Here is a 22,219-nt window from a genome sequence, read left to right on the forward strand (position 1 = left end):
AAATTATTCTATAGTGATGGCTGTACCACTCAGTAAAGTTACTAAAAATCACTGAATTCTATACTTAAAATAGGTGAATTTTATGATATGTAAAATACAACTCAGTAAGATAAAATACCATGGATGTTTACAAATCAATATAAATAATGTTGATAAAAAAACAAAACAAAACAAAACAAGGCACCTGGATGGTTCAGTCAGTTAAGGGTCCGACTTCATTTCAGGTCATGATCTTGCGGTTCATGAGTTCAAGCCCTGCATCGGGCTCTGTGCTGACAGCTCAGAGCCTGGAGCCTGCTTCAGATTCTGTGTCTCCCTCTCTCTCTCTCTCTGCCCCCCCCCCCCCCCGCCGTTCACGCTATCTCTGTCTCTCAGAAATAAACAAATGGTAAAAAAGAATTTTTAAAAAAAAGACTCACTGGCCACAATTAGAAGTAGCCACAGCGTCAAGCCCTAACTTTAAAAATTAATTAAAAAATTAATGATCAAATTTGTTCCCTTTTGTCCACTGTGATTTCCTACAACACTAAAACTATATTTGGGTAACCACATAGTCCCAGTAATAAAGGCAAGTTCATTACAACATAATTCTAGCTCTTAAATTTAGAAGGAATAAAAGGATTTTTTAAATGACCATTTGCAACTCCTGATAAAATAAATGATTTGGGGCAACTATCATAAATGGATGCTAGAACCTCAGGAAAAGCCCACGCCAAACATAACTGATTAATCTTAGCATCGTTAAAATTAAGACCACTTCACACCATGTGCCAAATGCCATGAACACGAAATACAGAGCATCCACTATTAAGTAATCTTGCCAAAACTTGAACCTGAATCTAACTAAGCTTTTAGACCTAACTTTCCACTTACAGGAAACCGGGGTTAGAGGAACGAGTTAAATGAAAAGAACAGACAAAAATCAGGTAAATCGAGGATGTAACTAACCGTGTAGGCCAAGTGTCCAGGTTTCTTTAACAACAACAAAAAAATAAGAGGGTAGGGGACTGTTCTAGATGAAGACAGACTGAGATACAACAGTGAAATGCCATGTAAAAAGATAATCCAACAGTCTAGAGCATTTAAGACAACTGGAGAAATCTGAAAACAGAATTACTGATAATTTTTCTCTGTTGATAACAGTACTATATAGCAACCCAAGAATAACAGTATAATTTTAAATATACATGCAGAAGTTATTAGAGGTGAAATGACATCAGGGATCTGCTTTGTTACAATAACTACAGCACAAGAGAAAAGAGACTAAAACAGGGGTGATGAGGCCGGAAAATTCTGGAGTGTGTTTGATTTGGATGCTCAGTTACAGTCTTACCCTTTAGCTTTGACTGTGCTTAAAATTCTCACAATAAGTTCTTTTTTCCTCCAAGAAAAACAAAATAAAATTTAGTTGTAAGAGTTGACTGCAATTGCCACTCAACCTTTTTTTGGAACAGAGAAGATAATTTCCCAAAGAAATAAAATGTATATGGTTCCTGGGGTCCCAGACTAGAATACTATGACTTACTTTCCAGCAATCTTTTTGAAAGTAGATTGAAATAATTCTTCCATAACATGTTGCTGTTCCCGACAAAGAATTTCTGTCATTAACTGCAACAATATAGGACTTTGAGATAATTCCAATGCATCTAGGAACTAGAAGAAACAACAATAATAACAATTTCCTTGGGTTTTTATTTTTGTTTTGAACAGTTCTAACAAAATTAAAACAGGCTTTCACAGAGAATTAACAAATGCTAATACTTCCACCATTTCTGCAGCTATAACGAATACCTGGCACATAATAAATGTTTGCTAAATATTTGAGTTTTGATCCTTTTAAGGTTTTGTAGATATGTTTCCCTCTTCGAGCGGTCAGGATCTTCTAAAGATCTGAACCCAGATTCTGAAACTCCACGATGATGTGCCTTCACTGAGGACTTTGTCTTCACCATTCCAGGTACTCTGGGGCTTTTTCAGTTTGGAGACCTGTGTCTTTTCCACATGACCTTCATCGCACAGCAGCTGTTCTAGCTACTCACCCAATGTTCTCATCTCTACTCTCCCATCTTCCATCTTGACATCCGTTTGTTCTACTTTCTGGGAAATGTCCTCAATTTTATCTTCTGTTTTGCAAAGTTGTTTTTTTTTTTTTTTTAATTTTGCTTTTATATATTTAATTTCCAAGAGCACTTACTTGTTCTACTTCATGGACACAATACCTTCTCTCCTCTCTGAAGTTACTCTTACAGTTTCTTTTATATGTTCTCATCTCCCATCTCCCTTTGTGGACTCAGTTCCCTCTCAGTTCCTTCTTCCTGTTGGTTTACATCTTTTTAGGCTGGAAGTTTTCTTCAAATGTTTAGTGACTGCACTTATATTTATATTAGAGCATTTACATTAAGAGAAAGTAATATGGATGCAATAATCATTAGGTAACAGACTGCTTGGGAACAGGATACTTAGATGGTATCACTACATCAATGATCTGCTAATTGCAGAAATGCACCATTCAAGAGAGATGAGGCAGTCACCACTTTAACCAGGCCTCCAGATTTGAGGCCACTACCAGTGGGACAATGACAGTATTTGCCTCCTGATACACTACTGTTGCCAAAAAGATTAGCCTGAATCTCATGACCACGGATTAAGCCTAACTTCTAGTTCAGAGGAAATACAGGGGATGGTGGACAAGTTAAAGAACATCTCATGGAAACAATCAAACAGGGGACAACATCCAAGAGAAGTATTCAAGAGAAGATCTGGAAGTTTCCTCCAAAAACACAATGTCATGGAAAAATAAAAGGGATGGGGTGAACTAGTGCTAGATTAAAAGATATTAGAGACATGACAATTTGATGCAATCATTAATTAGGTACTGGTTTGAAAAAAAACAGCTAAACATGGGAACATTTAAAGAAATGTGAATACGCACTACATAACACATAGTGTCAGAGGAGGGCTAATTTTCTTAGGTATAAAAACATTATTGTGCCTTATTATTATTATTCTTAGAACATGTATGCTGAGGTATTTAGGGGTAAAGTATCTTGATATCTGAAACTAACCTGCAAATATTTCAATAACTAACATACCACATGCATACATATACAGATAAAGCAAGTATGACAAAATGACAAAAGGTGGTTATACAGATGCTTGACTGTTCTTTCCATTTTTCTGTATGTTTGGGGAAAATTATATAAAACAGACCCATCTGGGTGGATGGATGGTGTTTGTAAAATAGCCTTTCCATGTAGCTACTTTGCTTCCTTACAGGATGGTGATGGGTCCTACAGATAAGAAATCCAAGAAAGACAGAGTCAAGAGAAAAGTATTAAGCCTTTTGTGACTAGCCTTGGAAGTCACATAGCAACACTTCCACTGCATTTTTGTTTGTTTTGTTCTAAGTGAGTCTTCAAGACCAACCCATATCCACAGGGGGAAAATTAGACTTTGTCTCTCAATTGAAGAGTCACACCGTAAAAAGAACATGTGGGACAAAATATATTGGTACAGTCATCTTTGGAAAATATAATCTGCCACACCTATACCCTACGTTTATCTCTACCTTAGCATTAGTGTATTTGAATCATCTGTTTCTTTCAGTTTCTTCCTTGTTTTACTCTAAGATAATATCTTCATCATTTTTGAGTATTGAGACATTAGCCCAGGGCTCAATCCATCACAAGTATGGCAGACCACTATCCACCCTCCAATGGTCATTCTCTTAATTTTTTATGGGTTGAATCCAAGTTCCAGTCAAGTACCCATATCATCTGCTTTTCAAAAGTATGTGATATACCACCTTGCTCTTATGAAAGACCTATATTAGAACCTATTTTCACTAACTGAAGAAATCCAGAGGATTTTTGCTTTTATGAAAAAAAAAAAAAAGCAAAAATAGCATTCTGCATTTGTTTTGCAGTAAGCTGTTATACAGGCAGCATATACCCTGAGTAACGAGAGCAGCACCACCAAGCTCTTTCCCCAAGAACTATGCTAGCATCTCAGTCAGCATCAAACTGCCATAGCTGTGAAGTAACTGTGTCTGTGAGCATCTGTGCTTTATCTCAATTTATTCTACACAAGATGTGTCCTTTGGTATGAGAAGCACCTAAGAGACGATATTTTTTGGGTCTAGGAATGCTCAAAAAATTTCCATATAAGTTAATGGCAAATGCTTCTTTGTTTATGCCATTCAGGCTTATAAAAGGTTTCACAGAAATGCTCTACTTTTGGATAGCAAGGGAAACCTGTATCTAGTTGCTGAAAAAAACAACCATCTAGTACTATACAGGAGAAACAAATAATCCACCACCTTGTTTAAGCCACTGATATTTTAGAGACCTTCAGCTGTACATTAAATAATATAGGTGATAATCACTAATTAAATTTTCAAATAATCACTACTTAATTAAATTTTAGAAATTGAACCATATTGGTAATATTCCATTTCTTAGCTCTTTGGCATTATTTTTCTAAAAGTATATATTATGCATACAATACTTCACAATATTTTTCTGCATAAAATATTTCAAATTAAAATGGGAGGAGGATGAATTCTGAAAGATTTGGGTATGCACCTGCTTTCACAGCTACCCAGCTTTCAAAATGAACTGAACTGAATTCTTACAGTTAGAATACTTCTCTGACTCAGAATATTTCACTTCTTTTCATCAAGAAATGTAACAGAAAAGCATTGTTTTAATTTTACTTAGTACTACTAAAAACTAACCTTTTTCATGCAATCTACATAATTATTGTAACGCAGAGTTCCCGGGGGAAATTCTTCAGACTTCATGGGGAAATTAGAAACAATAAGCTTTTCCAGAACATGCTTAAGGTCCTCAAGACTGCTTCCAGTAAGATTGGTAAAGAATGGAAGAAGAATTACAGCTTGACCCTGTGGGAGCAACGCAGACATATGAAACTGCACCAGTTGGTGCTTACGAATCCTACAGAATAAATAAAATTACTGCTTTCTAAAGGTTTTGCAAATAAAGCACTGTGTGGATTCAATGAATGACTTCAGAATACCTTCTAGATTACATTGAAGACCAACCTGAAGGCGATGCTGTATCTCAGCTTCTACTCTAGAGGCCAGTGGGCCAACTCAGGCCAATGTTAATTTAATTAATGTGTAATTAAACAGGATACTGTATATGACTCTGTGTGTGATTTTTCCTTCTACAAATATAGACTCTAGTAGAGATAAACTGGAAAAGTTTGGTGTGGAAAGTACATCCTGAACACCTATGAGGTAATTTATAAGTATTCCTTCACAGGACTAATTCAGAACTTCATAAAGAAGTAAAAGAAACTAGAAGAAACTAGATGCTGTTTTCTATCTCCCTTGTGTGGAAAGTAAGTTCTCAGACTCACATATTGAGAAATGAGAAATCTGATTAATCATGAAACAGAAAATTCCAAAGAAACATCTTCATGACCTAGTAAAAAGATGGCTTTCATTAAGGCCACATTTTATTAGAGCATAAAATCTAATTATTATAGGACTTCAAAATTATAATATTAAGTTTTTGACCCTAAAAATTACCAAGATATATTTATTAATAGAAAAATAATTGAGTAATAGTTTAAATTCTGTCATTTGCTAATACAGCAATTCTCAAAAAAGCCAATTTAAATCATACATATGCAAAGATAAATTTTAATTTTTCTAAGTATGGTAAGCTCATTGTGATTATATTTATCTTTTAGAGACATATAAAAGTATGCACAGATCAGATAAAATGGTACCAGGGGTTTCCTTCAAGGATGGGAGTGACTGCATAGTTGAAGAGAGATGGCCATAGACAGACGGCTATTGAGGCTGAATGACCGGTATGTAGGGGTTATTCTCTGCTTTTGAGTATGTTTGAAATTTGCCATAATAAAAAACAGAAAATATCACAGATATGCAAAAATATAAAATGGGAAAATAATGGAGAATGTAATCTAAAAGAAAAATCTTTTTCACCACTTACCTTTAAATGTAAACCCAACTTTGAATCACCAAGTAGACTAGCATATGTTGTAAAAACTTCAGGGAATGCACTGTGATTTGTATTAAAAGATGAATCAATCTAAAGGAGGGTAAATAAAAACATGATACATTTCTATATTATGCCTCTAATTTCTTTTAACACGTTTTCCAAGTTTTTTAACTTCAGAAATAACCTATAAATTTGTTCTTGGGCTTCAATAATATTTTAACAATTCTTATCCTGAAATATTTTGAATCTATCTGGCAAGATGACATATGCAAAAACACTGAAAAGATTAACGTATAAGATAAAGTATCAGAAAGGGAAAATGTAATCAGCAACTATCCAATAAAAATACTTTTTATTTATCAAACCAATGAGCTCTTAAGAAACCTCCATCAAATTTTTAAAGATACAACTTAGAGATTCCAAAACAACTGCATTTTTAATAGGTTTCTCAAGATACCTGCAAAATTTTTGCCAGTAAGGTCAGCACTGCCGTTTTACTTTCAGGAGCAGAATCTTTGGCCCACCACGAGTCCCACTTCTTCCAGTTATGCAGAATTGTACTCGCAAGTTTCAGTCCTTGGTGTCTCTGGCTGGCTCGATCCCTGAAGCTCTGATCTAACATACCATTCAAAATGGCGCTCACCTGAAACAAGCGTATGGTGCTTGAAGAAAAATCCTCAACATCAAGACTGGCAGGTATAGAACAAAATTTACTTTCGGTTCAAAGCTATTCTTGGGAAATAAAGATACTATTTCTGTAACAGCTGTTTATTTCACAACCCCTCAGATTTGAGAAGAGCAACTTAACATGTAAATTTTCCCACAAAAGCATCAGGTGGTCTCCTTTATGAAATCATGCTCATCCTGTCTCTTGTTTTCTTAGCTGGGGGCATTCTCGATGAGAGGAAGAATTAGCGCTCTTCTGTTGCATACGCACATGCACAGAAGCATACACAACAGGCTTGCACGCACACATTTCCTGTCCCACCACCTTTCCAATAGTGACATCCTAATTTTGGTTAGATTACTATTCAATATTCTTATCATTACGACAATGTAAACATTTTGCACAACATTTTGATCTCCCTGAAGTTAATATTTCCCTGCTTTCTTTCCTGTTTTCAATGTGCCTATCATTATTTGTCATCAAATTCTCCCAAATTAATGAAACCTCCTCAAGACATCTACACACAACAAGAAGTCTATCAGCTCCATCTCAGTGGCAGCACAGCTCCCACTCTGGAATGTCTAAGGTCACTGTTCTTTGGGTGTCACCTCAGCATCCTCCAGGAGACTGGTCTCCTTCTCTGTGTTTGAGCCAACTTCCCAGATCCAACATCTTCCTCTTTCTTGACTGACTGATGAGAGTGCAGGGGAGAGAAGATTCCTTTGAGATCTGGCACATCTGAAACATGTGCATTCAACTCTCACATATGACTGATGGTTTGGCCAGATTCCAGGCCAGAACTCCAGGTTGGAATCTTCTTTGCTGAGTTGTGAAAGAAATTTGGCTTACAGTCTTCCAGTGTCCTCTTTGCAGTTGGAAAGACAAACGGCATCTGATCTCTTGATGCCTTTAAATGTAATCAGGTTGTCTCCTGCAGAAACTTTTTAGAATCTTTTCTCGTGGTGAACCCCTGGGTTCTGAATTTTCAAGAAATTTACTCCATGTGGAGCTGCTTTCATACGCTGTGCTGGATATTCAATGGCCCTTTCCCATCTGGAGACTCAAGGCCTTCAATTTGGGCACATTCTCCTGAGCTGTGTTATGCATAAAGGCCTTTCCTTGGGCCTGTCTTCCCTCTGGGGTGGAGGTCCTGGTGTTACACCTTATCAATGGATCCCAACATTCTCTCTACTATTTTCTGTTTTGCCTTTTTACTTTATTCTCTCTGAGAGTTCCTAAATTTTATCTTCCAAACCCATTTCATTTTTAATTTCTGATGCCTATGCTTAATTCCCAAAAGGTTTTTTTGTATGGTATTCTTTTCAGTACCAATTCTTATTTTGTCAATGCACTGTCTCCTTTCATCTTTCTGAGGTTCTTTTCTCTTTACATTTCTATCTCACTGAATAGTCTCTGTGTCAAGTGGCTTTTTAGTTGCCTCTCCCTTTTAAAATCCATTTCCTCAAAGGCTGGTGCTCCTTGGCTGTCGACACATATTGAGGAACTGACTACAGGTACTGTGCAGTGGGCAGGGTTCACTGGCAGTAAAGATCTCTGTAGGTTGATCTGGCTGGGCAATGATGATACTGAATCTTTATTTTCTCTTAGGCTTGTCAAAATATTCTGATACCCTGCCTGAAGGTATATACCTAATTGACCATATTCTGGGAGCCAAACTGGGGGGAAAGAGCTAATAGCCTCAAAATTCAGACTTCAAGGAGGTTTTCACTCAACTTCCTTGTTTCAAGAAGGTATTCCTACACCAAAGATATACAAAGCATCATAAGAGACCACTATGAACAATCACCAACAAATGGGACAACCTAGAAGAAATGGATACCCTAGAAACATACAACTTTCCAGGATTGAATCATGGGAAGATAATCTGAACAAACCAATTAATAGTAAGGAGGTAGGATTAATAATCAAAAACCTCCCAACAAACAAATGTCTAGAGCAGAATGGCTTTACTGGTATATTCTACCAAACATTTAAGGAGGAACTAACACCAATCCTTCTCGAACTCTTCTAAAAAAGCTAGAAGATAAGACAACACTTCCATACTTATTCTTTGAGGCCAGCATGACCCTGGTACCAAAACCAGATAAGGAAACTACAAGAAAAGAAAATTACAGGAGAGTATCCCTGATGAACATAGATGTAAAATTCCTTAACAAACTATCGGCAAATCAAATTCAACGATACTTTAAAAGGATCATATACCATGATCAAGCGGGGTTTATTTCAGGGATGCCAGGATGTTCAACATCCACAAATCAATTGGTGTGATAAGCTACATTAACAAAGAATGAAAAGCATATACTCATCTTAATAGATGCAGAAAAAACATTTGATAAAATTCAACAACTACTCATGATTAAAACTCAACAAACTGGGGGCACCTGGGTGGCTCAGTCAGTTAAGAGTCTGATTTCAGCTCAGGTCATGATCTCATGGCTTGTGAGTTCAAGCCCTGTGTCGGGGTCTATGCTGACGGCTCAGAGCCTGGAGCCTGCTTCGGATTCTGTGTCTCCCCCTCTCTCTGTCCCTCCCCAGCTCATGTGCGCTCTCTCTCTCTCTCTCTCTCTCTCTCTCTCAAAAATAAATAAAAACACTAAAAAAATTTTTTTAAAAACTCAACAATTGGGTACAGAGAGAACATGCTTCAACATAATAAAGACCATATATGACAAATGTACAGCTGACATCATACTCAATAGTGAAAAACTGAAGAGCTTTTTCCCTACAATCAGGAACAAGAAAAGATGTCTACTCTCACTTTTATTCACCACAGTACTGGAAGTCCTACCCACAGCTATCAGACAAGAAAATGGAATAAAAGGCATCAAAAACAGAAAGGAAGTAGTAATACTATGTCTATTTGCAGATGGCATGATACTATATATAGGAAACCCTAAAGACTCCACCAAAAAACCTGTTAAAACTACTCAACAAATTCAGTAGAGTTATAGGATACAAAACCAATATACAAAAATCTGCTGCGTTTGTATACACTAATAACCAACTATCAGAAAGTGAAATTTAGAAAACAATCCCATTTACAATTGCATCACAAAGAATAAAATACCTTGGGGTGCCTGGGTGGCTCAGTCCGTTAAGAGTCTGACTCTTGATTTCAGCTCACGTCACGATCTCATGGTTTGCAAGATCGAGCCCCATGTTGGGCTCTGCACTGACAATGCAAAGCCTGCTTGGGATTCTCTCTCCCCCTCTCTGTCTTCCCCTCTCCCACCTGCAGATGCACACATGTGCTCTGTCTCTCAAAAATGAATATATAAGCATTTACTAAAACAATAAAATACCTAGGAATAAATTTAACCAAGGAGGTTGAAAACCTATACGATGAAAACTAGAACACATTGATTTAAAAAAACTGAAGATACAAATAAATGGAAGGATATTCATGCTCATGGAATAAAATAATATTGATAAAATGTTGATGCCATTCAAAGCAATCTACAGATTCAATACAATCCCTATCAAAATTTCAATGGCATTTTTCACAAAAATAAAACAATCCTAACATTTGTATGGAAGCACAAAAGACCCTGAATAACCAAAGCAATCTTGAGAAAGAACAACAATGCTGGAGGCATTATGCTGTAATCAAAACAGTATAGTATTGGCATAAAAACATAGGTCAATGGAACAGAATAGAGAGGCCAGAAACGAACATGTGCAAGGAGTCATATGATGATGACGGACAAAGGAGCTAAGAAGATACAATGGAAAAAGGATACTCTCTTCAATAAATGGTGATGGGAAAACTAAACAGCAACATGTAAAAGGATGAAACTTGCCACATATTTTACACCATACATAAAAATCAAGACAAAATGTGTTAAAGACGTGAACTTAAGATATGAAGCCATAAAATTCCTGGAAGAAAATTTAGGGCATAAGCTATTTGACTTTAGTCTTGGCAATGATTTTTTTTGGATCTGACATGAAAAGCAAAGGCAACAATAGCAAAAATAAACAAGTGGAACTACATTCAAACTATAAAGCTTCTGCACACAAAAGAAATCATCAACAAAATGAAAAGGCAAGCTATAAAATGAGAGGAAATATCTGTAAATCATGCATCTGATAAGGGTTAATATCCAAAATACATGAAGGATTCCTACAACTAAACAGCAAAAAATTAAACAATCTGATTTAAAAATGGGCAGAGGAACTGAATTAGACATTTCTCCAAACAAGACAGATAGTCAAAAGGTATATGAAAAGGTGCTCAGCATCAAAATCACCAGGAAAATGTAAATGAAATATCATCTCATCCCTGTAAGAACACCTAGCATCAAAAAGACAAAAGTGTTGTCGAGGATATGAAGAAAAACTCTTGTGCACTGTTGTTGGGAATGCAAACTGGTGCAGCTGCTATGGAATACAGTGTGACAGTCCCTCCAAAAATTAAAAATAGAAGTATGATTTGATCCAGCAATTCTACTTCTGGGTATACATCTGAAGAAAAGGAAACCACAACCTAGAAAACATATCTGCACCCCCATGTTCAGTGCAGCATTATGTACAATAGCCAAAGACATGGACACAATCTAAGTGTCCATCAACAGATGAATAAAGAAGATGTGGCATATACATATACAATGGAATATTATTCAGCCACTAAAAAAAAGAAAATTCTGCCAATTGTCACAACATGGGGTGGACCCTGATGACATTACGCTAAGTGAAATAGGTCCTACAGAGAAAGATTAAAAAAAAAATGATTAAAAAAAAAAAAGATAGAAAAAAAAAAAAGTATCACTTATACGTGGAATCTACAAAATAGAACTCAAAGATACACAGAACAGACTGGTGCTTTTCAGAAAAGAAAATTAATAAATTTAATTATAATAAATTAAATACTTCTGTAGAGAACAAACACTCCAAGTAAGATTGAAAGATTAATGGCCAGTAGGAAAAAGGACTTTTGCGAAAAGGTATATTATCCTTCATATACAAAAACCCCTTAAAAACTAATAAGAAGGTTCACCCCAACAGAAAAATGAGCAAAATACAAAACATCAGCACACACCAGAAACATTTTGGTTGTTCAAAAATACTAGTGGGAGGGGCACCTGGGTGGCTCAGTCAGTTAAGCATCCAACTTTGGCTCAAGTCATGATATTGTGGTTCATGAGTTCAAGCCCCACATTGGGCTCTCCACTGCCAGCAAGGAGCCTGCTTCGGATCCTCTGTCTCCCTCTCCCCCTGCCCCTCCCTGTTTGTCCTTTCTCTCTCTTTCAAAAATAAGTGAATGTTAAAAAAAAAAAATACTAGTGGGAGACAAAGGTCAGAAGAGTTCAAGAACTGAAATTAAACTTGAGAGATTAAAATACAAAACAGAGTTTTCACTTGTGGAATAATAAAATGTTTTGCGTATGGTGCCAAGTATTTCAAACTTTACCTCATCACTCTAATACTGGTGTTACATACAGAACATGACTCTACTCTTAATTACAGGTCTTTCCCTAATAAACAACAAAAAAGACATCCTCCACTCAGCTCTGCCTAGGGTGCCCCAGCACAGAGATACCTATCCCTTATAGAAATCTGGCTGCCCCGAGTGTCCTCAAGTGGGGAAGGATCAATCCCCTGAGGACAAGGCAAGGCCAGGTAACCTAGCAGGGGGGCAGGGGACAGCTACATTTCACACAGTCCTCCCCTCTTTGGCCTCTCCTTCACATCCTGCTCTTGGTACTCTGGAGGCCTGGGACTCTATTGCCAGACCCAAGAAAGCCTAGGCTCTACAGCACAGATCAGCTGTCTGTCTCCCCACTGCTATGTCATACTGCAGCTTTCTTGGATCCCAAAGTCTGTTACGACTTGCCCTTTTGCTAGAAATAGCTTCCAAAGTGTTGTCTCTCTTCTCTTTTCTCCTTTAATCTGTGTCTTTTAAGACTGTGTTTTAAAAAAAAAACCACCACAAACCCATTTCTGTCACTTTAGAGGGAGCTGAGGAGGAAGTGGAGATAAATGTGTATGGCTTTTATCCATCACCTTCACCAGAAGCCTCAATAGGTTCAGAGATCAAAACGTTCTACTTATTAAAAGTTCATTTCTAACTTTAAAAAACATAAATACCTAGTACAATCTGACACAAAGTACTCTCCTACAACAGACAAACACTGTTTGGAATAAAAGCTTAATTCAATAGGAAATTATGTACTCTCCCTTAAAATGGCCATTCCCAATAGTTTCCAGTTCCTGACTGTCTACAGAGTGGGTTAAATTTAAAAATTTTACAAGTTTAACAAACCAAAGTCAACATATACTAAACACTGAGCTCCAAGGTTCAATGTGAGGGGGCCTAGTGGGCTACAGTAGGATTGCACAGGAAATGACGGCTCTCTGTGCCAACCTGTGAAAGGACCGTAACTATAGAAAGGAGACTGAATGTACGGGACCAACTGGCGGCTGGTGCAAACACAAAGGTGGGCTCAGGCCTCACGACGGGCTTAGGAGCTCCAACGCCATTTCTTCACAAAAGTCAACATCCTACATAACTGTGCCTTGTAATATTAGGCCTAGAAATTCTGGGGGAATGAGAGATTAGAAACAATAATCCACGTTTCAACATCCATTTAACATTATTAACTGTTCATAAAAGCTGTGTTTTCTTCCCTTTGATTTTGTTTTCAAACACTGGCAAAAGTTTTAAACCTTCCAGGAAGAGATCCTGTTTTGTTCTAATGACAATTTTCAAGAACATGGCAATCTTTTTATAAGCATTATACAAGAAAATATACTTCATTTAAATAAAAATTCCACAAAGAACTCACAAGTGCAGGTAGTGTGCTACAGGAGCAAGTCTTTAGCTAACACCACAAGGGTCTCTGGACCAATGTGTGGAGTTTGATGGTAATTCTTGCTACAAGAAAAAATAGTAAAAATAATAAAGATAAAAAATAAAAATTTCATTACCATTTTGGGATTATCCACAGACGATTTCAGGAGTTCCAATACTGCAAGATCTAGATTTTTCAACAATTCAGTGTTGACTGTCTCTGAGAACAAGCTATAAAAATACTCCCCGTGACAGAAGCTGGCCATGTTTCTCTGGGACGCTCCTGAGGGTGGCAGAGACAACACTGCTGTATCCAGGAGAAGATTCACAAGGTGCTCGCACTGTGAAGAAGCAAGGAAAGGTACGATGATAAGGTACCTGCTATAGAAAGACTCCTGGGAAGCTGCTAACTTTGACAGTGGAAAATCACACGGTAAGGTCTAAAGAGAACCTCATATTTGAAGGTCTAGGTTCAAGTCTGAATTATATGCATTTCAATGACCCTGTACTTTCTAGGTTTCATTTTGGGAAAGAAATCTTCCCTGACTCATGTTTCCCCCAAATTCCCAGAGAATCTTGTTGTTTCTTTGAGGAGACAGGATAGTAAGAGTACTTTTAGACGATTTAAATACGTAACTTGTTGACATTGAGTGAACAAAGGGGCAAAGAAGAGCTTTCTGCTACAGGAGAAGGGAGGACAGATTGGAAGGAATGAACACATAGGACTGGTCAACAGATCTCAGCTACAGCAGAGACTGTTTGAGGCCAGCCCTATAGGGTTCAAAAAGCCATGAAGATATCTTTCTGTGGTGCCTCTGGAATTATCCTCCAGGGGTGCTCCCAAATCAGCCATCTGAAGATCACTAAGGACAGGGGGAGAGGAAGCCACTGTGTTATCAGTCCAGCTTTATAGACACAAAATGTTCTCTGCCCTCTAAAGTCTTTTTGGAAACAAAGTGGGATAGACAAAACCCCAGTTTAAGAAAAATCTTATCCTATTTCTTTTATCTAAAAAACCTTTTAGAAAGTAAGTCAGATCATGTAAATCTATTAAAGTACTTATGGAGCTAAGAACTTAACTAAATTCCAACTAAATTCCTGTTTTTAGAAACATGTTACGAATGAGCTATATATTTCCATCAGCAGGATAGCACAGCGTGCAGCTGCTGTTCCTACCTGTACTCCAAAAGCAAAGGCCAACTCCAGAAGTCCGCTGGCTAGTCGCTTACAACTGGGGTCTAGTGAAGGAAGGCACTGTCGTTCGTCCCCAGGTGCAATGCTTTTATAAACCAGGGAAAGAAGTTTTGTGCCAACAGAATACTGATCTGCAGACTAAAATAAAGTCAATACTAAAACATCCAGCACTAAGATATTTTATAAAAACACACAATTTCATACCTTTCATTAATTAAAAATATCCATGGTCATTAACAGTGACAACTACCTTCTAATTGTCAGGAAAATTTTCACTCAACTTTGCTTTGCATGTTATATTTTTTCATTTATATTGCCTAGCCACAGGGCACAATAGCAGTCTCCAAAGTTCTTCAGAAGGCTGTGGGAAATATACATGTCCTTATTTTCATTTTACACTTATAAATTTGTATATCTGTAGTCTAAGTCAGCACATCTGGAACAAGTCATTATGTAATTCCCATTTCAGCATATCCCATACATACAGGATGTGTGAAACACACATATATACAAGGAAATGGACTGCTTATGTTAATCAACTAAGAGAAACGTAAAAACGCATTGGCTCTGTTTACCTGAAATGGTAAGACAACATGCAAAAAACCAGCTCTGTGAAGTTGTTTACAAGCCGACACGACAGAAGCCAGCTTGGCCCTATCCACAGAAGCATCAGGGCCATATAGGTCAACGGCACAAAGCTCCTCAATGCTGCCATGTTGAGAAAAACAAAAAGAAACTAGATGAGTGCTAGCTCACCAAATTAGCAGGATACACCAAAAAAACCGTGTGTGTTCTGTTATAAATGTGTTAACTGCCTGACACTCAAATTCATTATGTGACCTGGGAAAGCAAACACAGGTTAACACTGAACAAGGGGCCCAGGCACTAATCCAGCCATGGAAATCAACATGGGGCTGAGCCACACCTGAGACTTGCTTACCATAAGGCGCAGGGGAGGCATTTGTTAAATAGATGATTTTCAAACAACTAATGAGATTCTCTGCGTCAAACACCCCACTGATGAGATCCTTTACTCTAGGAAATGGGACTACAGCAGCCACACGTGTGGCTGCCAGAATACACTGCAACCTTAAAGTGCACAACACTGATCCCAAGCATGATCTGAATGCCCACCTCTGTGCTGTTAGTTCTTCCTTGAGGTGCATCTCCAGGATGTCTTTGTACGGGGACTTCTTTAGTGCTTTCATCAGGTCCACACAAACATCAGGAAGACGATTCATAACTAGGACATCACCGATATTAAAACCTATGCTTGAGGGCTCACACAGGGTTTTCACCAAGAGTTTCATAAGGTTTGTGTTATTACGTAAATCCTTCTCAAGGAGCTGCAAAAGATGATTTGAATAAAAACACATCCATGAGTCAGCATTTAGATTTTCACTAGTGTAAGGTCCATGAAGCTGGGAATTTTTGCCTGGCTGAAGCAGGGGTTGTCAAACTTTCTCTGTAAAGGTCAGACAATAAATGTTTTAGGATTTGTAGACCCAATGGTCTCCACCGCAACTACTTAACGAACTGCCATTATAATATGAAAGCAGCCATGGACAATACATGGACAAATGGACTCGGATGTGTTCCAATAAAACCTTCCTTACAAAAGCAGGCAGCAAGTGGGAAGTGGGCTGTGGACCATAGTTCTATGGCTCCTGGTTTAGGGCAATGCTGTACCTTACATACAGTAGGCACTCAGCCTTGCATACAGTAGGCACTCAGTATGTATTAACTGGATGGACTGACTGGACTTTGTTTATATAATAAGCTTCACAGATACATTTACAAATATTTGCTAATGTACATTTCCTAAGGCAAATGTTTGATCGATGATAGCATAAAATGCAATATCCAATAGAACATTTAGAGAAACTATTTTGTACTTTATTCACACAGTAAGATAAAAACGCTGCATTTTATTACTTTTGAGAACACATAACTCCTACAGCAATGGGAACTTCTAAGGAAGCCAAAATCACTCTTAATAGGTACCGGAAAGTATTCTTCCAGTGACAGGTGCTGACCTCAAACTAAAAGACCAGCAGCCAGTGACCCTACCTTCCAGCCTTCTGGGGAGATGCTGAGCAGTGTTGTGGTGAATTCCATAATCCGGACCACAATTGTGCATTTGCTGTAATTGTATCTTTCTCCCTCTTGGGGGCTGGGTCTGTGACCTACTGCCCCAGTGCCAAAGCACTTTTCTGCTGCCGTAATATCATTCATAGCAATGCTTTCTAAAAAGAAAGTCACTGCTTTCCAAAGTGAAGACTGTGTTTCAGTACCTAGAAATAAAAATTACACTCAAATATTAACATATGCTTCCTTCCAAATCCACTAAAATTAACGCAAAATTCCTTCTTTAAGTATAGGCATGATATACATTTAGTCAAAATTCAAACTTACAAAGCTTTTAGAAGATTATGACAATTTCTATCAAATGTTTAAAAAGCTCATATGCTTTGATCCAGCATCAAAATTTTATCCTAATGAAATAATGGCAGAATTATAAAGATGTGCTTGTAAGGATTTTCATTTTAGCAGCTTTTAATAATGAGACAACAGAAACAACCTAAATATCCTTCAAAGGGGCAAGAGAGACAAATCATGGCAGTGGTCTTTTTATGGAAACAACTGCATGAACTCCCAAATGGACTTTTTCATAAAAGTCGCCGTTCTGAAAACACAAAGGTGCTGGCTCTCCTCTCCCATCTCCACTCCTTTTATGATCACCCCAGTCTTGCTTACAGGAAGGAAGATAAAACACCTTTCTCCTCTCCTCAGTCCCACTATAGTTTTTATACCAGGTGTAAAGACCTCCCAAACAAAGGGACAATTTTAAAAAGTGGTGTACATGTTGAAAGAGAGAGCAAAGACAAGGACGAGTAAGAAATCCTTTTATGAGTCTAAGGGTTTCCAATTCTTTGTTTTCATAAAATTTTAGTTCATCAAATTGCCAACTTGACAGATCATTAAAAATAATTCTGATGACAGGTCACTATCTATTCAAAAGAACTGAGAGAAAATATATTAAGAATTTCATTCTCAAACACCAAATATCCTTAAATTCAATGAACAATGTGCTGTATGACACATTCTAATTAACAGGTATGTTAAATGTGAAAAAAAATGAACATTTTAGCATTATTCAAATATGGCACTCATTTAGGTAAGTTTTTCTTAGTAAAACCTATACAAAACAAAAACAAAATTCTAACCATATAATTTTACTTCTTATATATAATAATTATTTATCAAAATATTATATTTATATTGTTATGGTGGTAATACACAAAATGTGCCCTAATAACAAAGGCCACGATAACCCAACACAGAAGAAACTTGTAACAGGTAGACGGTTTTGTTGCAAAGACGTAGAGTTATAAGTAAATAAAAACATAAGCATAATAACATGATACTTAGGATAAAAAATGTGAAGGGTATGGAACAGTAATAATAATTCAGGAGCTTTGCAAAATTGCCATAAAAAACTATTTTAAAGCAATTAAATAAAAATAAAGATGTTAAACAAAAAATCTCTACAGTAGTTAGCCTCCACTGAATACATTTTTTAAGTAATGTTAACAATTTTATGTTAAATGCCCACATTTACGACACACACCAGAAATTAATTTTTTCAATTACTTAAAGCAAAGAGGATTTTTTTTGGTCAAGTTTGAAAGAAGGTACGTTGTTTTTAATGTCTCCCACTCCTCACAAGGTAAATAAATAAAACAGTTTGAAGACTGCTTAATTGTGACACATTTGCATTATTTAGTATTACACGGTCATTTAAATTAGTTCAGGGTATATACACTGCCATAAAAAGACATCCAGTATGTTAACTTTCTGTTTAAAAGTTAAGTTTCAGGGCACCTGGGTGGCTCAGTCGGTTGAGCGTCCAACTTCAGCTCAGGTCATAATCTCACAGCAAGTGAGTTCGAGCCCTGCATCGGGCTCAAACCTGGAGCCTGCTTCAGATTCTGTGTCTCCCTGTCTCTCTCCCCCTAACCCACTCACATTCTGTCTCTGTCTCTCTCAAAAATAAACATTTAAAAAAACTTTTTTTAAAGTTAAGTTTCATTTTAAAAATCAAATTATAGCAAGGCATGCATATGACCCATTATGTTAAAAAATAAAAAAATTTTTTAATATATATATTATACGCATAGAAAAAGTTTTAAAAAGTAGACACTAAACTGTCTTAGTGTCTGTCACTAGGGAATGCAATTAGGTTTTACATATTTCCTATACTTTTTTTGTTTTCTTAAATTTTCAAAATGATATACGAGATCTCTTAAAACAACAAATTTAGGGGCGCCTGGGTGGCTCAGTCGGTTCAGCATCCGACTTTGGCTCAGGTCATGATCTCACGGTCTGTGAGTTCGAGCCCCGCGTCGGGCTCTGGGCTGATGGCTCAGAGCCTGGAGCCTGCTTCCGATTCTGTGTCTCCCTCTCTCTCTGACCTTCCCCCGTTCATGCTCTGTCTCTGTCTCAAAAGTAAAATAAACGTTAAAAAAAAAAATTAAAAAAAAACAACAACAAATTTAAGGTACTATTTGCAACTGAATAGCTACTATTGCTATTTTTAAAGTTTCAGAACTTTTCTGACCTATCCCTCTGAGAATCCCATACTAGAATCATGCAGAATCCCATACTAGAGAGTCAGATCTTCTCAAAATGGTATAAAATCTGTTTTCCGGAACCCCAGTGTGTGTGCGTGCACACACATTACACACACCCCACCATGTTTGGTTCCAACTTTCTCAAGCTAAAAGAAGACAAGACAACCTGGTTCTTTTTCCCAAATCCCCAAGACACAGACCTCACCTCTGACAGAATTAAAGAGAGACTGGTAGTTCCTTTAGCCAACCAGCACCACTACCAGAATGGATGCTCTGTCTACACTGAAAATCATTGAAATAACATATCATGTTCTGAGTGGCAAGCTGGATATTTAGCCCACGAGAGAGGATTTCGGTGGACACCCCAAACAGCCTGCTCAGAGAACCTTGAAGCCTAGAGTGCACTTGTCAGCTACAGTTGGCTGCAGATGCTGTATTCTCAGAGATGCACCTCCCAGGAACCACCCCCCGCTTTCCCAGGTCCCGTTTAGATCACGTGAAGGATGGAGGCTGCCATCTCCTTCTTCCCGGCACGGGCCAAGGAGCACACCAAACACTCCACACTGCATTCTATCCTTTGCAAACAACACTGTTATCATCATACTACAGTAAAAACACTAAGGAATAGGAAAATGCAAGAAAAATGAAGACATGCTACTCAGAAACATAAGATCACAGAGCCTCATGTTAGGAGGAACTCTTATTTTATCAACACTTTTTTTAAATTTTTTTAAATGTTTTTATTTATTTTTGAGACAGACTGAGACAGAGCATGAGCAGGGGAGGGGCAGAGGGAGGGAGAGACACAGAATCTGAAGCAGGCTCCAGGCTCTGAGCTGTCAGCACAGAGCCTGATGTGGGGCTCGAACTCACAGACAGTGAGATCATGACCAGAGCTGAAGTCAGACACTTAACCGACTGAGCCACCCAGGCGCCCCGATAAACGCTTTTTTTAAAAATATTTTATTTTTAAGTAATCTCTACACCCAAAAGGGGCTCGAACCTACAACCCCGGGACGAAGAGTCACATGCTCTGTTGACTGAGCCAGCCAGGTGCCCAGGAAGAACTCCTGTAATGTGCTAAAGCAAATGACAGCCTCAGAAGGCCACTTGGTAAGAGGGCCATCAAGAACCTGTTCAGGACACAAAAGAAGTACAGACGCCAGACAGGTATCCACGGCCTCAGTCGTGTGCACCAGACTCTCGCCCTTACGTGAGCTTAAAGGATAACGCAGCGACGGAATAAACGCTCCTCTTATCGCCCTTGTTAACTATGATGCTGACAGGGGCATCTGCCTAGTCAAAGACCCCGCTGCACTTTTGCCTGGAATGGCTCCAGGCAGAACTGGACCGCAGCAACGTGCATAGGTGTTACCCACCCAGGACCTCAGGTGCCGCGAGGGTTTTCTTCTCAGTGAAGGTGTTGTAGCACTCCAGCGCCGCCAGAAGCATGTCCATCCACTGCAGGGCAGCTCGCAGGCTGAACGGCCCTTGCAGATGGAAGAGGGTGGGCTGAGCAAGGATGCCTGACGGCCGGCCACAGCCTCCTCCACCCCCCTCAAACATGTTTATGAGAAAGGAAGGATCTTTGCTCTTGAGAATCTCTTTCAGCCACAAAGAAGGTGGTTTGTTGCCTTAAAAAAGAAACAAGATTAAAACACACGTACAAATGACTTTCGCATGATTAAAATTAATCACTGTAATAAATAATAATAATAAACAATAATAAAGCTAGAATTAAGTAGGATATGTTAACAAAAAGAACCAGAGCAGAACCAGGCTGGCAATATCAGAGTATTTCAAATATAGTTTCCAGGGGCTCCTGGGTGGCTCAGTCGGTTGAGCGTCCGACTTCGCTCAGGTCACGATCTCACGGTCCATGAGTTCGAGCCCTGCATCGGGCTCTGTGCTGACAGCTCAGAGCATGGAGCCTGCTTCAGATTCTGTGTCTCCCTCTCTCTCTGGCCCTCCCCCATTCATGCTCTGTCTCTCTCTGTCTCAAAAATAAATAAATGTTAAAAAAAAAAATTAAAACAAAACAAAACAAATATAGTTTCCATAAAAGTCCCATATGAAGCATCTACCAGAGCAGTAACATTTCAGAATGATAAGGGATAATCTTTTTTTTTTAACCATAGGAATCATAACTTGGTTCACTGTAATTACTGCCAAGATCTTTCCACAAAAGCCATTCTCTTCAGTTACTTTAAACATTATAAAAATGGCCGGATAACATTTGCACAGCTATAAATGTCCTATCCTTTCCCTTGCCTTTTTTCTTGAAAACTATTGTCCCTTTTCTCAGGAGTAATTTAAAGAATAAACACAAAAAGAGCACTGCCACTCTCAAGTTCCCATCCTACTTCCTGGCTGTGTGGACCTTGCCTCTCTTGTGCCTCGGTTTTCTCATCTTAACAATATTTACCTTTGAGGTTCCTTCAAAGATTAATGAAGTAGTTAATATTTGAAAAAGTGCTTATAATATCACACAGTAAGGGCAGTTTTTGCTAAATAAAAGACTCAAATTATTTGTTTTAAAAGACATCTTTTCTTTCAGGTATCAATCATTTTCTAAACTGAAAATGAAAAAACATTAAATTTTATTTTGCATGCTCTGAAATCAGGGACTCTCAAAAGGTCAAATCATCCTGATTCTAATGAAGTTAAAGAAGAATGCAAAACAATAAAGTATTTCTGATGTAGTAAGAAACAGTTTCCCTATTGTGTTAAAAAAAATACCTATTAGCTATACAAGCAAAGATTCAATATCATGTTTTCAGGGTTTGTTTTAGACAGAAACATCAAACTTTCCATTATTTTCACTAAAAACTGACAAAGAAAATAAAACTAATAATGGGTAAAAATAATATTTAAGTTCTCTCTCACACGCTAGCTAAGAGTCATAGAAGAGAAAGTACAG

The 22,219-nt window shown here is 37.8% G+C and overlaps 1 protein-coding gene across 1 annotated transcript in view; it reads right to left on the reverse strand.

The window, feature by feature from the left end:
* PRKDC (protein kinase, DNA-activated, catalytic subunit) overlaps positions 1–22,219 on the reverse strand; it is a 204,104-nt gene that overhangs the window by 116,884 nt on the left and 65,001 nt on the right. Inside the window, exons 31-40 of the mRNA XM_043601034.1 lie at positions 20,679–20,933; positions 16,736–16,959; positions 15,800–16,011; positions 15,241–15,373; positions 14,648–14,803; positions 13,609–13,812; positions 6,451–6,636; positions 5,985–6,083; positions 4,736–4,903; positions 1,526–1,653 (exon numbers count right to left, since the gene is read on the reverse strand). Coding sequence (XP_043456969.1) covers positions 1,526–1,653; positions 4,736–4,903; positions 5,985–6,083; positions 6,451–6,636; positions 13,609–13,812; positions 14,648–14,803; positions 15,241–15,373; positions 15,800–16,011; positions 16,736–16,959; positions 20,679–20,933 — 1,765 coding nt within the window. The remainder of the gene's footprint in view (positions 1–1,525; positions 1,654–4,735; positions 4,904–5,984; positions 6,084–6,450; positions 6,637–13,608; positions 13,813–14,647; positions 14,804–15,240; positions 15,374–15,799; positions 16,012–16,735; positions 16,960–20,678; positions 20,934–22,219) is intronic.

This window comes from Prionailurus bengalensis, chromosome F2 (assembly GCF_016509475.1).
Source record: "Prionailurus bengalensis isolate Pbe53 chromosome F2, Fcat_Pben_1.1_paternal_pri, whole genome shotgun sequence".
NCBI classification, from domain to species: domain Eukaryota; kingdom Metazoa; phylum Chordata; class Mammalia; order Carnivora; family Felidae; genus Prionailurus; species Prionailurus bengalensis.